The 15,966-nt window shown below is 32.8% G+C and overlaps 1 protein-coding gene across 8 annotated transcripts in view; it reads left to right on the top strand.

Moving 5' to 3' along the window:
* FER (FER tyrosine kinase) overlaps positions 1–15,966 on the top strand; it is a 513,195-nt gene that overhangs the window by 99,656 nt on the left and 397,573 nt on the right. For all 8 annotated transcript variants that reach the window (XR_013764376.1, XR_013764377.1, XM_079143515.1 and 5 more), the window contains 2 exons: positions 8,628–8,801; positions 11,712–11,811. Coding sequence is in view for 6 of the 8 variants with exons in the window: in XM_079143515.1 (XP_078999641.1) it covers positions 8,628–8,801; positions 11,712–11,811 (274 nt within the window). In the remaining 2 variants the exon portion in view is untranslated. The remainder of the gene's footprint in view (positions 1–8,627; positions 8,802–11,711; positions 11,812–15,966) is intronic.

Genomic DNA, 15,966 nt, shown 5'->3' with positions numbered 1-15,966 from the left:
CTTACAAATCAACTATTGAATTTAATTATATTCATTTTATTTTAAAAGTATTTATTTAGAACGGGGGATGTGGCTTAGTGGTAGAGTGCTTGCCTGACATGTGTGAGCCCCTGGGTTTGACCCCTAGCACTACAAATATTAAAAAAAAAAAAAAAAAAAAAAAAAAAAAAAGGAGCTCAATAGGATTGATGAATATCAAACATTAAAAAAAATTTTTTAAAAATTATAGATGGAAATAATACCTTTATTTTATTTATTTATTTTTATGTGGTGCTAAGGAGCAAACCCAGTACCTCACATGTGCTAGGCAAGCAATCCCAACCCCAAAAATACGTTAAGAAATTATTTATTTAATTGTTTTTGTGCACATAGTATTTTTATTTGAATTCATTTTGGTTATTATTTTAGTGTTCTATAATCTGTGAATTTGCAGTGTGGTGCTTGAAATGGCAGGGACTTAGAAGTTGGAACCTTTTGTTTGAAAGTCTTTACCAAAATAGAGAAAGTGAAATTTCCCTGACACGGAAGGACATACTTAACTCATGTGGTCTGTCTCCCATTGCCTTACAAAGTAACTGCTGTCTTTTAATTTTTTTTTTTTTTTTGTAGTACTGAGGATTGATTTTAAGACTTCATTCATGCTAGGCAAGCATTGTACTGCTGAGCTACATCGTGAGCCCTTTTTATTTTGAGACAGGTTCTTTTTTTTTTTTTTTTCTTTTTTTTTTTATTGTAAACAAATGGGATACATGTTGTTTCTCTGTTTGTACATGGCGTAAAGGCATACCATTTGTGTAATCAAATTTACATAGAGTAATGTTGTTTGATTCATTCTGTTATTTTTTCCCTTCCCCCCACCCCTCCCACCCCTCTTTACCCTCTATACAGTACTTCCTTCCTCCATACTTGCCCCCCTCCCTAACCCTAACTCTAACCCTAACACTAACCCTTCCCTCCCCCCCATTATGTGTCATCCTCCACTTATTAGCGATCTCATTCGTCCTTTGGCTTTTTGAGATTGGCTTATCTCACTTAGCACGATATTCTCCAATTTCATCCATTTGCCTGCAAATGCCATAATTTTATCATTCTTTATGGCTGAGTAATATTCCATTGTATATATATACCACAGTTTCTTTATCCACTCATCAATTGAAGGGCATCTAGGTTGGTTCCACAGTCTGGCTATTGTGAATTGAGCAGCTATGAACATTGATGTGGCTGTGTCTCTGTAGTATGCTGATTTTAAGTCCTTTGGGTATAGGCCAAGGAGTGGGATAGCTGGGTCAAATGGCGGGTCCATTCCAAGTTTTCTAAGGAATCTCCACACTGCTTTCCAGAGTGGCTGCACTAATTTGCAGCCCCACCAGCAATGTATGAGTGTACCTTTCTCCCCACATCCTCGCCAACACCTGTTGTTGCTCGTATTCTTGATAATCGCCATTCTAATTGGGGTGAGATGGAATCTTAGGGTGGTTTTGATTTGCATTTCTCTTATTACTAGAGATGTTGAACATTTTTCCATATGTTTGTTGATTGCTTGTAGATCTTCTTCTATGAAGTGTCTATTCATTTCCTTAGCCCATTTTGAGACAGGTTCTTAAATTGCCTAGGATTTGTAATCTTCAGTTTCTGCCTCCTAAGTAGCTGGGATTAAGGTGTATATTAACACAGCTCCTTTGATTCTTTAAGAACTAAACCAGGCTCAGGATGTAGCCCAATGGTAGAACTCTTGCCTAGCATGTGTACTGCCCTGGGTTTGATCCCTAACACTGCCCCAAACAAAACAAAACAAAACAAAACAAAATTGCTTCACTAGATAATAATATGCCTGCAGTTCTGGATGTTAAGATATAAACTATGCAAGGAAGGAGACTAGTTAAGTTGGGCTATATATTTACAGGGAACTTTTTCCCACTTCAGTCCGGGGACTGAATTTAGGGACACTTTACCACGGAGCTACATCCCAGCCCTTTATGTTTATGTTTTGAGACAGAGTCTCTCTAAGTTGCCCAGGATGGCCCCAAACTGGAGATCCTCCTGCCTGAACCTCATGAATAGCAGGCATTATGGGCATACTTCACCATACCAGGCAGTTTTTAATTATTTGAGAAATCTTTATATGGTTTTCCATGATGGCTGTCCTAACTTACATTCCCACCAACAGTGTTCAGAAGTTCTCTTTTTTATTCATCCTTCCAGTATTTGCTGTCATTTTGTCATTGTCATTACCTCATTGTGGTTTTGATTTGCATTTACTTGATGTTTGTGATGTTGAACATCTTTTCATACAACTTGTTGGTCATTTCTGTATCTTTTTAGGAAAAATACCTACCTATTCAAGTTTTTTGCATATTTTTAAAAATTGGCGCATGTTAGTTATACAAAATAGTGGGATTCATTGTGATGCATTTATATATGCACATAACATAATCTGGCCAATTTCATTGTATAGTAGTTCCCTTTCCCTTCTCTCCCCCGACCTTTGGCCCAATTCCCATCCTCTAACGGTTTGCCTTCTATTATCTTGAAAATCCTTTTTTCTCCTCTCTGTTTCCCCATGTGAGAGAAAAACATACCTTTGACTTTCTGAGTTTGGTTTATTTCACTTATGATGTTCTCTAGTTCTGTCCATTTACCTGCAGATGTCATAATTGTGTTATTCTTTATGGCCCTTTGTACATTTTTAACAGAGCTATTTGGTTTTGTGATGTTGAGTTGTATGAGTCCCTTACATTTTGGATATTAGCCCCTTATTGAATATACAACCTGTTTTCTCCCATACTGTAGGTCGCCTTTTCATTTTATTCACTGTTTCCTTTGTTGTATAGAAGTTTTCTAGTTTGATGTAGTCTCAATTGTTAATTTTTGCTTTTGTTGACTGTGCTTTTGGCCTAATATTCAAAGTATTATTGCCAGGGAAAATGCCAACGAGGTTTTTGTTTTTTTATGTGTTATGAATTCATATCTTACATTTATGTTTTTAGTCCATTTTGAGTCAGTTTATCTGTATGGCATAAACTAAGGTTGTGATTTCATTTTTTTGCTTGTGAATATCCAAGTACTATTTATTTCTCAGCACTGTTTATTGAAGAGACTGTTATTTTCCCTTAAGTTTTCTCGATGCTCTCATCAAAGATTAGTTGTCCATGTATGTGTGGGTTTATTTTGGGATTTCTATTCTGATTCATTCATATATGCATCTGCTTTTATGCTAATATCATGTTGTTTTTATTATATTTTATAAATATTATATTATTATAGTTTTATAGTGTAGTTTAAAATAAGGAAATGTGCTGCCTCTAGTTTTGTTATTTTTTAAAATTGTTTTGGTTATCCATGGCGTTTTGTGGCTCCCCAAGAATTTTGAGACTTTTTTTTTCTATTTCCATGAAAAATGCCACTGGTTTGACTTTGTAGATTGCTTTGAGAGGTATGGGTATTTTGATGATCATTTTTCTGATTCATAAGTATAGGATATAATTCTATTTGCGTTTTCTTTAAGTTTTCCATAAATATAGTTTTCATTGTACCAATTTTCCACCTCCTTAGTTAAACTTACTTCTGGCTATTTTATTCTTTTTTTTTTTTTTTTTTTTTCTTAACACTGCAGATCAAACCAGGGCTTCTTAACCACTAACCCACATCCTTAGCCCTTCAGCCCTTTTTATTTTTTATTTTGAGACCAGGGTCTTGCTAAGTTACTTAGGGCCTTGCTAAGTTGCTGAGGTTGGCCTTGACTTTCGATCCTCCTGCCTCAGCCTTCTGAGTTTTTGGGTTAGAGGCGTGTACCACTGTACCCAACAATTTTCTAACTTTAAAAGTTTAATGTTTAATAGATTGCTTTTAAATTTTTGTTACTTAGAAATGGATGTTTCTTTAAAAAAGCTAAGCTGTATAACTTAGATTTTAAGTCAGTATTTTAACTATTGTTAGTTTTCTGTTAGTTGAAAAACACTACTTTTTGTCTTGTGTGTTATTTAGGAATGATTCAATTTTCAAAATATTGTTAAAACATTCTCTTAATGATTTTCTTAGTTTAATTACAAAAGACTGGAGAATGCAATATGTACTATTTCTATTTTTGAGTAAATTTTTGAAATTTTTAATAGTCCAATATAATCTAATTTAAAGAAATATTTCACAGATTTAAAAATAGATGCTTTCTGTACCTATACAGATTAAAGTTTTATACATAATGATAGGTCAAATAGATTCATTATTAAATTATTTATTTAGATATTCTATAGTTTCTTTTTGTTTGTTTGTTTTGTTTTGTTTTGTTTTTGTGGTTCTGGGGATTGAACCCAGGGCCTTAGGTATGTAAGATAAACACTCTACCAAGTGAGTTATATTCCCCTGTCCAAAATACTCTATAGTTTTTTTTTTTTTTTTTTTTTTAAACTTCCATCTGCCACAAGCAGAGATGGGTATGCATAATTTTCTCACTACTATTGATTTCTTATTGTATTGTTCATCATTTTTACTTTTTGTATTTTGATGCACTATTTTGTGGAACATAAATATTTATCACAGTTGTACGTTCATTGTAATATTCATTTTAATTACTGTTCTTTTGCATCACATATGCCCTTCTTTGTTTTATAGTTTGTGCCTAAAGTTTAATTCTATGTAATCAGAATATAACCACCGCTGGATCTTGTTCACATTTTTGTGTGGGACTTGTACTTGTCTTTTTGTTGTTATTTGATACATGTTATTTCACTTTGTGTCTGGTTTTTATGTACTTCCTACAGTGAAGTTTTATCCCTCCCCAATTTGATCTTTTCTTTTTCAGAGGTGTTTATCTATTTTCATATAATGTGTAACAGATATGTTGAGTATCATTTTGTTTTGTAACTTATTTTCAGTTGTTGTTCTTTTTTGGTCCCTTTTCTTTCTTGTCTGAACTTCTATAGAGAGCGAAAACTTCAGGAAGAAATTGGAGCTCTTTTTTTAAAGGACAGTAGTATCTTTCCTTGAAACTCATAACTAGGGCTAGGAGGAGGTTAGTTCAGTGGTAGAGTATGTGCTTGTAGGAATACATAAGTTCTTAGGTTCAATCCCCAGCACATACAAAAAAACAAATAAGAAAATCCAAAAAATCAGTTTTAATATTACAGAAGGTAGTTTTAATATTACAGAATTATTTTTTTCTTCTAAATACTGACTTATTTAACTTTTGAAATTTAAGAATTGCACACTTAAATATATATATATATATATATTGACTTAAACTTTAGAACGAAAGCTATCTTTGAACTTTTCTTTTCTATGAAAAGTTAGGAAATAGATTTCTTCCCATCAGTCACTCCTAATTTTTGTATAGTCAATTGTACTTAAATTATTACTACCTTTATACTTTGTAGTTTTTCTTTTAATAGAATTTTAAATTCTGTTTTACAAAATTTACTGAAGTATTTTTTTTTTTCAAATTTATTGTTCTTTATATGTGATTAAATTTTTCTAAAATTAAACTTGAGATTTGTTTTTGGTGCTGGGATTAAACCCAGGGCATGTTGCTAAGCTGTTTTTCCTTTTTAATGTTTATTAACTTTAAGGATTGGTGACTTTTACTACTGGTAAAAATCTCATAAGGAACATTATTAGCAAACTGGTGTTTGTACAATACTGTCTAATTCTGGGTTAAATTTCATTAAAAATCATTTTTTAATGGTATATATTCTAATCAGACTTTATTCTATGTTCTTCCCTCCTTCCCTTTTCTCTTCCCTCCTTCTTTTCTTCTTTCAATGAGTATTTATTATCTATTATTTTAGACATCACAGTAAATACTTGAAATATGATCAGAGACATAATATTGCCTTCAGAGAACTTCCATTCTAGTTTAGGAGACATTAAAAGAACAAACCACCAAATATATGTGCAGATAAATAATTGTTTTCAGAGAAAATATTAGGGATTAGACCTACATGACATTTAGCAGATTAGTAAACAAAGAGAGGGATCCTGCCATTTAAAGGGGAGGAAGAGCCTCTATAGAGAGGGAAAACTTCCAGGAGGAAATTGGAACTTAATATGTTAAAGAAACTGAATAAAGAATGATGCTCCTATAATTTATTTATCTAGGTGGAAAATGGCAAAGCATGAAGTTGGAAAGAGAAAGAGGACAGATTATGTGAGATATTATAGGTCTTAGAAAGTAGTTGGAATTTTCTTTAAATGCATAGGAAACTCAGTGTAGAGTTTTAGGAATGGCAGTGATATTAATTTCTTTTGCTATTTTAAGGGGAATGGATTGGAATGAAACATGGGAATATAGCATTTGGGAGGTATAGTAATAGTTTAAGCCAGAGATAATTATAACCTCCAAAGAAGTGGCAGTGGAGATGGAGAAAAGCATGGCAGATTTGTGGTAGATTTAGAGGTAGCATGTGAAGACTTGTTGATGGATTACTCATGGGGATGGGTAGTCTGAATTTCAACAGAGCAGGGACTTCTGCAGGAAGCGCAGGAATGTTTATTAGCAATTTTGGGGCTTTGAGAATGGAATAGAGCCAGATTTTTATTAAAAATAGAAGTGAAATGCAAAGTTCTGGTAAGAGATATGAGGAGTTTTCTAATCAGAGAACAGGAGTTTCTGAGGGTAAAAGATAGTGGCCTGTGTGGGAATAGGAGACATCGAGGGCAAGAAGATGTTGACAGAGTGATATATATGCTTTGGGACCTTGTACTTCCTGCAGTTACTCCAGTGAAAAGGGCTATTAGGCTGGGTGGATGCGCCTACTGGGAGAAGAGGGCAGTCTGACCCAATTGTGTGGTTTTTGGTGTTGCTTCTAGATGGCTTCTCCCCTGGGCTGCAAAGACTCCTACATAGAATTACAAAGTTTATTGCTATAAAGCACTTAGAAAATATTTATTGTTTGGAGGTAGGGCAAAAACAGTGATCTTCTCACTTATTTATTATGTTAGCTATTTGTAGCCTTAACATTCTGCATATACCACAGGTTATTTTCCCAATGTTGTATTTTTCATCATGAAAATATTAGATAAAAAGGCAAAGCCACACAAGTTATTTTGGCTAGTTTGCACTTTTAATCCATTTTATATAGCTTTTATTGTTTGCATCTTTGTTAAATTTTGTATTTTTAAAGGAAGAGCTACATCAGTCTTTAAATACTTTGTGGTATAAATAGCCTACTTCCTGTAACATTTTCAAATTTAAAAGTAAATATGATGGGTTCATAAGCTACTTATTACTTTCATGTTCATCATAGCATTTCACAACTAGAAATGATTCCTTTCCCTAAACAAATATCCTCAAAGGTTGTAATTTACAACCTTTTTACATATTTTTAACATACTGAAATGTATCTAAAATAAGATTACCAATTAGACCTTGAGTCAGACTGTGACTAAGAGTTGCAGCTACTTTAGGCTATAGCTTCAATATAGATTCTTAATGAAATTTCAATTTAGGATTCTACTACAAAATTAACAGGACAAGAATAATTTTGCTCATTTATAGATAAAGAGTAATAGACTTCAAAATTATTCTTGTAAATATCTGAAACCATTCCTTGCCTTTTTTTTGTATCTTTAATATGGATACTCCCTGACTATGATAGTTCTCCAGTAATTGTTTCAGTATAGGTTTTTTTTTTTTTGGGGGGGGGGTGGTACTGGGGATTGAACCCAGAGGTGCTCAACCACTGAGCCACATTCCAGCCCTTTCTTATATTTTATTTAGAGACAGGGTCTCACTAAGTTGTTTAGTGCCTTGCTAATTTGCTGAGCCTCACTTTGATCCTCCTGCCTCCCTCCCAAGCCTCTGGGATTATAAGTGTGTGCCGCCGTTCCCAACCAGAATAGAATCTCGGACAGCTCTAATGAAGACCATTTCCCTATTACTTTTTTCAGTACATTGAGGTTAAAAAGTCTAATAATAAATTTTTTTCTAGTGTTCTCCATATGCCGATTTGTTTCAAATCCACTATTATGTGTCTCTGTTATTGAAGCAACATGTTATATACCTTAGGTGTGTTGTGCTATTGAGAACTCATTGTATTTATTTTAAAAATTGGAAACTGTAGGCAGAAATCCAGTATTTAAGGCAAAGAGAACAAAAGAAGAGCAGGTACTAAAGATTTAAAAGGAAATTTTAGAAAAGAAGAAAATAAGATGGGAATATTCCTCTACTCTAAAGATAAATGGAAAAGGAAGCCATGTAAGTCAAAAAGAAGAGGTTCAAGGAAGAAGTGAGTCGCCAGGATCAGATGCCACAGTCGCAGGTTAAGATGAAGATGGGAAAATGTCTGTTCATTTGACTATTAGGAACTGGTGGCCTTAATTGGGCCTTTGGAGTGGTGTGAGAACAGTATTTCATTGATTGGAAAACAAATGCGAAGTGCAAGTGTAGCCTTTCAGGATCCTTTTCCTAGTATTCTGCATAGGCTCTGAATAGTGGAAGTTTGAAGCATTTGTAGTTGAAGATGTTAAATACAAATCATTCATAACTCATTGCACAATTTCCAGAAATCTCTTGTTTTATATTAATGTAATAATTTACATAAAACTAAACAAAGTTTTTGAACACTTAAATCATAGCTAAACAGGAACCTCTAATACACGGCTAATTTTCTTCTTCTTTTTTTTTTTTTTTAAAGTCTTGGCTACTTATGATTCAGCAGACTGAACAACTTAGTAGGATAATGAAGACACATGCAGAGGACCTGAACTCTGGACCCTTACACAGGCTTACCATGATGATCAAGGACAAGCAGCAGGTGAAGAAAAGTTATGTAGGTGTCCATCAGCAGATAGAGGCAGAGATGATCAAGGTTTGTCTTTCCATATTGAATTCTTTCTCCAATTTGTGTTTAAACTTGCTGAATATTTTATCCTGTTTAACTTAAGAATTGTTTATTCACCATTTTGTGATAGATTTGGTGTTTGTAATAAGTAGTATCTTATTTTATTGCATATAAAACATTATTGATTATAAGATACATTGTTACTTTATCTACTCCCAAGAAAGAAAAAAGTGCTGCCAATTAAATTATAGCAGAGTGCTTTTTGAAAATCACTTAGAATACTTTGTATTTACTGATATAGCTTTTAGGCTTAAAAAAAGTAGATGTGTATCATGTAACACTTTGCGTAAATAACAAAGAATAAATAATACAGAAATAGGCAAAATAATTTATTTAAGGTATTTCCCAATTATTGTTATACTCAGATTTTGTCTTCTGGGTAATTTATTAAAACTGTTTTTGTTAAGGAAATTTATAACCTTACAAAAGAAAAGAGAATAGTCGAACTCTTCTACCCATGACCCACAGTCAACATGTATTTTTCTTCCTATAGTCCTACCCTCTTTCTTCTGCACTGGATTATGTTAAGAAAATACCAGATATCAGCTGAGTGTGGTAGCACACGCACGCCTATAATCTCAGCATCTCAGGAGGCTGCGACAGGAGGGTTGCAAGTTCAAAGCCAGCCATAGCAATTTAGCAAGGGCCCAAGCAACTCAGTGAGACACTGTCTGAAAATATTTTTAAAAAGGGCTGGGGATGTAGCTCAGTGGTAAATTGCCCCTGGGTTAAATCCCCAATATCCTACCCCATCCCCAAATAAAAAGAAAATACCAGATATCATTTTATCCACAAAAATTATAGTATATGTTGCTAAAATAAGAATTCTTTTAAAAAAGATAACATTACCATCAATCCACCTAAAAATGATAATTCCTTAATGTTATTAAATATCTACATTCAAATCATTGTTAAAATGTTTTTTACAGTTGGTTTGTTTGAATCAGGATTTAAATATAGTCCATATATTGCATTTGAATGAAAATTTTCTTTTAATCTGTAGGTTTTTCTTCCTGTCCCTTTTAAAAAATGCTATTCATTTGTTGAAGAAAGTGGATAATTTGCTCAATAGAATTGTTTTCTTCATTTTGGATTTTACTTTTTGCATCTTATGACATGATTTCTCATAATTCCTTCATTCTCCATTTTTCTTGTAAACTGAAAATTAGATTTAGAGGCTTGATTAGATTCTGGCTGTTTATTTTGGGTAAGAATACATCATTGGTGGTGATGTAGACTTTCTGTTTTTTCATATCAGAAGGTATATAATGGCTGCTTATTTATCTTTCTGTGATGGTAAACTTTGCTAACAGGTATCAGTCTTATCAGGCTGATCAATGTATTACAGTTTCCCATTAATCTTTTGCCTAATAGTTTTAGAAACTATTGATCAATGTTTGTTACTTAGAGCTATTATTTTCTTGGGATTTGTGAAATAACAGTATTTTACTTATATCATTTCCTAATGCACATTAACTAAAAGTTTACTATAAAGAAGAATTTTCTTATCTGGTTGCCTAAAATATAAATCATATAGGAAAAGTCAGATAAATGCTTGCTTTTTTTCAATTACTTTGCCAGTTTTCACAAAATTGGTTCTTTATCAACTTCAAAAGTTAACCAGCGGGGCTGGAATTGTGACTCAGTGGTAGAGTGCTTGCTTTGCATGTGTGAGGTACTGTGTTCGATTCTCAGCACCACATATAAATAAATAAAACAAAGGTCCATCAACAACTAAAAAAATACCCAAAACAAAAAAGTTAACCAGTGAGGTTTTTCTTGATAGGAGAATGGTTTGAACTCATTTATATTTATATCTCAGTTATTGATTTTTTTTTATTTTTCACACAATGTCATCTTCTGTGCCATCAAGAATATTGGTAATGTAGAATTTCTTTAAGAACTCAGAATTCCTTCTAAAATTCTGGTTCCCATTTTACAAGTTTTTGATGCTGTCTCTATCTTAATCCTCTCAGAACATGTTTTAGAAGATTTGCTGAATTTTGAGACTCACATTTTTACTTTAAATTGTATATAAATAACTTTTGACTATAGAGTAAAGGGGTTATATTTGTTTAGTTATTCCATAGCGGAAACAGCCAAATTCATGCATATAATCCCTCTCATGATTACCGCCTGGTCAACAGTATTTGTCACTGCAAATGGAATGCATCTTCTTTTCATAGATGTTAAAATGTTAAAAAAAAAAAAGTTAGAACTGGTAAAATATAATTCACTTGCTTTGTATGATTAAAATAAGTATTTTAATTAGTTTTTTAATTATAGAAAATATATCTGTATACAGAAAGTCAGTTGGTCCTTAAATTTTAGATGATGACAGCATGATATTTTGTTTTTATTTTTAAGAAATTTATCTGTTTTCTAATAATGTGAAGTTACTTTATGTAATTGAATAAATATTTTAATATTTTTACTATAGAAAGTATTTCTGTACACTGCAAGTTAATTTGTTAGTTTTTAGGTTTTAGATGATTACATTGTTATTCTTGATTTTCCCCTTTTGAGAAGTTTATCTGTTTTCATATGCTATTGAATTTATAACTGATTTTAAGCTAATTTTTAGTTTTTTTATTGGCTATAATTGTACAGTAAAACGCTATAAGTAGTAAAATACACATCAGTTAATTCTTTGGAATTTAAGTTCTTGATCAATTTAAACTTACTTATTTTTCCATACTTTTCATTGGTGCATTATAGTTGTACATAATGGTGGAACTTGTTCAGACATACACACAATATCACAGTATAATTTGGCCAATATCATTCCCCAGTAATTCCCTTTTTTCTCCCTTCCTCCCTCCCTTGATTTACATTTTTAAATGTTAAGAGAAATTCTGCATTTTATTTTTTTGACAGGTTACAAGAACAGAATTGGAGAAATTAAAATCCAGTTATAGACAATTAATAAAAGAAATGAATTCTGCCAAAGAGAAATATAAAGAAGCTTTAGCTAAAGGTATGGCAAAATTATGAAAAATGTACTTGAATGATTTTTATTCTTTCTGTTTGAAAGTTATTTTTAAAAGTAGTAGAATGATTCCATATAGTGCAATTTACATATAAAAAAGAACTCAAAATAAACCAAATTGAATTGTGTAGTAAATCATATTTCATTTTCAGTGATTCAAAGTATTTTTGAATAGTTCATACTAAATGGAATTAGGAAGTATTTGTAATAGAATGCAAGGAATGTATAAAAATTTTTCTCTAGCATTATATTTATTTATTTAATTAGAAAGTATTAAATAAGAAAAATAGCATTCTATTTGTTCTATTTGTTTAGGAATCTTTTAAAATCTTCTTTTTAACATGTGGGATTTAAAACCCACTAAAACACAAAGATCATTTTATAGTTTTATCTTGGCTTCATAACTGAGTTTTGTGTGTCTACCTTGTCCTAGAATTTTCATAAGAAGTTCTAAAAGTAAGTGGAAAGAACCATGTTGTGTTTTAAAGCAGAGATTTATGGTTATGGTTTTTTTTTTTTTTTTTTTTTTTTTTTTGGTTATGGTTTCTTATTGGTTACTTATGTAATTTTATTTCTAAAATTTTCAGATATTAGATTTCAACAGAAATTAATCATAGATCATGAACAGAAGCTTTGCTATTGCTATAGTTGAGCAATATTTGTCTTCTGTTTAAAAGTGACTAAATAGTCTTCATATGTAGATTTTTTAAAAACTACAAAAATTTTTTTTGTTTTGTATTTTTAAAAATTTGTCGTATTAACTAAATAAAAGCTCTATTCAAATTTTTTTTTTTTTTTTTTTTTTTTTTGCGGTACTGGGGATCAAACTCAGGGCCTTGTGCTTTTGAGACAAGCACTCTACCAGCTGAGCTATCTCCCCAGCCCAAAAGCTCTATTCAAAACTCTTCTTTGGTTCTCAATTTACCTTTCTCTTTTACTAATGCATTTTCTCTTTGTCTTTTATTATATATTGTCTTGTTATTTTGTGGGACTAATTGAAGTAAACAACTCCTTCACTTAGCTTAATCTTGCACAATGAAAATCCTGTTGTTATTACAATAGATTAGAAATGATACTGATTTAGATGTGACTCTCCCTCCCTTTCCCTCTCCCTTTGCCCTCCTCTTTGTTTTCCTCCTCCCTGTTTCTTTCCTCTTGTTATCCCCTTCCCCCCTTTTGGGCAGTTCTAGTTATTGAACCCAGGGCCTTATGGATGTTAGAAAAGCACTCTACCACTGAGTATATTCCTAGTCCATTTCCTTTTATTTTGAGATGGTATCTTGCCAAGTTGCTTAGGCTTGCCTCGAATTTGTAATCCTCCTACCTCAGCCTCCTGAGGCACTGGGATTTATAGGAAGCAACACATTTCCAGTTTTCCTCTTTCTACTTCTTCCCCTCTTTTCCTTCCCATGTTTCCCCTAATATTTCTGTTTCTTGTATTGCTTCTATTGCTTTTTTAAGGGAAGATGGATGCGTGTTCACAGTTTTATTTTTACTTAATTTACTTTCCATGTACCTCAATCAATATTTTGACATTATGGTCTCCTTATTAAAGTAGATATATCTTTTTTTTTTGTTGTTGTTGGTGTGCTATGTGTCAAACCCAGAGTCTTGTTCATGCTAGGCAAGTGCTCTACACCTTTACACCTGTAGCTTTCATTTTTTAAAAAAAATGCTTTTGTAACTAAATTATCTAAATTATTTTAGTGAAGAAAAGGGAAAAATAGCTTAGGGGAAAGATGTTTCTTTTTACAAAGACGTATACAAGGTGGTAGATGGATTCCCCAATCACTGTCACCATCACAATTGAACACATACATATCTAGTTTTCATGGCCATTTCAGTGCCTCTTCTCTTATAGACAGAAAAATCACCTCTGGTAGGTTTAATAAAAATGCAAGTTCCTCTAAATATACCTTTAAAATGAATAAGAAGAGGTGACCAAAAGGAAAGAAAAACATGGGTGAAAGATTATGGCTTCTGCAAATTATCTGAAGGAAATGGGTTGGGGTGAGCCAAAATTGAAAAGAATCCTGGGCAAGCATGAATTTAAAATTGGAAAGGAACCAAGTTACCCTAGGTAGAAAGAGGATAATTGTGGAAGTTAGGCTGGTCAAGTGCCTCAGGCTCCCTTAAGAAGACTGTTCTAAGTGAGGAAAGGGGAATGGAAAGTACCTGTAAATACCAGATAGGTAAAAGGAGTAATGGCAGGGAGAAAGAAGCCACTGAGGGAAATCCTCCCCACTTTCCCCTCAGCCTAGTTTCTCATAATACAGTAGTTAATTCAACTCTTTTTCAGACTAGCTTCAATTTATACAGATTGAAAAAGCATCTCCCCGACACCCAGACCAACCAGGAAGCCCATCATTATTTTTATTTTTACTTTGTAAAACCTTTTAAGAAAAAAATTTTAAATAACCATAAAAGTTAGAAAGATGGTATGGAGAATATTCATGCTGACCACCTAGGTTCAACAACTGTAAACATTCTGCCACATTGGCAGACTCCCTGTGAACCATTCAAAGTAGGTTTCAGGCATCATACCTTTGATCCCTAAGTGGCTAAGCATCTGTCTCCTAAGATTAGAGGTATTCTTCTAATAATCTCCAGTGAAGTTATCATATCTCAGGAATTAATAATTCCCTACTACCATTTTTTGTATAGCCTAGCTTCTCTTTTGGGGGGTGGGTACCAAAGATTGATTGAACTTGGGCACTTGACCACTGAGCCATATCGGCAGCCCTATTTTGTATTTTAATTAGACACAGGGTCTCACTGAGTTACTTAGTGGTTTGCTTTTGCTGAGGCTGAATTTGAACTTGCAATCCTCATGCCTCAGCCTCCCGAGCTGCTGGGAGGCTCACCTAGCATCTTAATACAGCCCTACTATCATTTAATATCCAGTCCATTTTCCAGTTTCTGAAATTGTCCCCATAATATCTTTTATAGCTATGTTTTTTCCTGTTTGTCATTATCTTCTTGTTACTTTAAACCAGGATTTGATCAAGGTGCATCTACCACTTTTGATCATTGTATCTCTTTAGACTTTTAAAATCTTTTCACCTAGGATAGTATCTCCTAATTTTTGTTCATGATATTGATTTCTTCCCCAGAGTTCAGGACAATTTTTCTTATCAAATTTCTCATATTCTGTCTTTAATTGCTTTTTCAGACTATTGTCCCTAGACTCTTCACTATATTTCATGTAAATTGGATAGGTCTAGAGGCTTGATTAGATTCAGATGAAATATTTTTGGTAAGAACTCTTCATAGATGATGTATGTACTTTATGTTGCATCCTATCAAGGGTCTCATAGAGTTGGATTGTGTCACTCTTACTACTCAAATTTGATCCCTGAAGTGGCAATTACTAGATCCCTTCATTTTAAAGGTACCTTTACCCTATGCAGTTAGTAAGTAACTGGACAAATATTTTAGCATGTGTAAATTCTGTATAATCTAATATTCTTCCATCCATAGTTTGACATCCACTGATGATTCTTATTATTAATAATGATTACATTAATAGTTCAATTATAAAATGTGTAGAAGATAATTGGGAACAATAGAAAGGAGGTTGGGGAAGATGTAGAGAACAATCTGAATAGGGAATAGAAAGCTGGAGATATGGAAAATAATTCCAAAAGCTTTGCTGGGGGCTTCTCTATGTTCAACTATTTCTGAGCATGAGCCCTTTAAGGAAAGGCTGGCTTGAAGAATGAGCAAAGAGGAGAGAGAGCCTCTTACTTAGGGTTGTCACTTTAGTAAGAAATAAATGCATTTTAGTTAGAGGTTAGAATAACAAGTACTTGAACAGAAAATATGCAAATTTATTACTAAAGATTAAATTCTGAATATTTGTATATTTAAATACATGGTTAGGTTTAAATGTAAAACAATTTTGTGTCATAAAGCTTTTACCTGCAATAAATAGTGTCAATAATATTTTCTTTCATCGTTTTTTATATATTAGAAAACAAATAATACTGTGGGATTTATCTCTTAGGAGACATTCCAGAGGTTGGCTGGGGTCCCCTGGTAAAGTTGGGGAATTCAGGTCTTGTTTATTACAATATATGTTTTAATGACCACCTTTGACTGTCATCAACACTGTAGTTACACAGGGGAAACAAGTAAGGCATT

Source organism: Sciurus vulgaris (assembly GCF_902686455.1).
Source record: "Sciurus vulgaris genome assembly, chromosome: 6".
Classification (NCBI taxonomy): Eukaryota; Metazoa; Chordata; class Mammalia; order Rodentia; family Sciuridae; genus Sciurus; species Sciurus vulgaris.
This window is presented reverse-complemented; position numbering and strand designations above follow the sequence as displayed.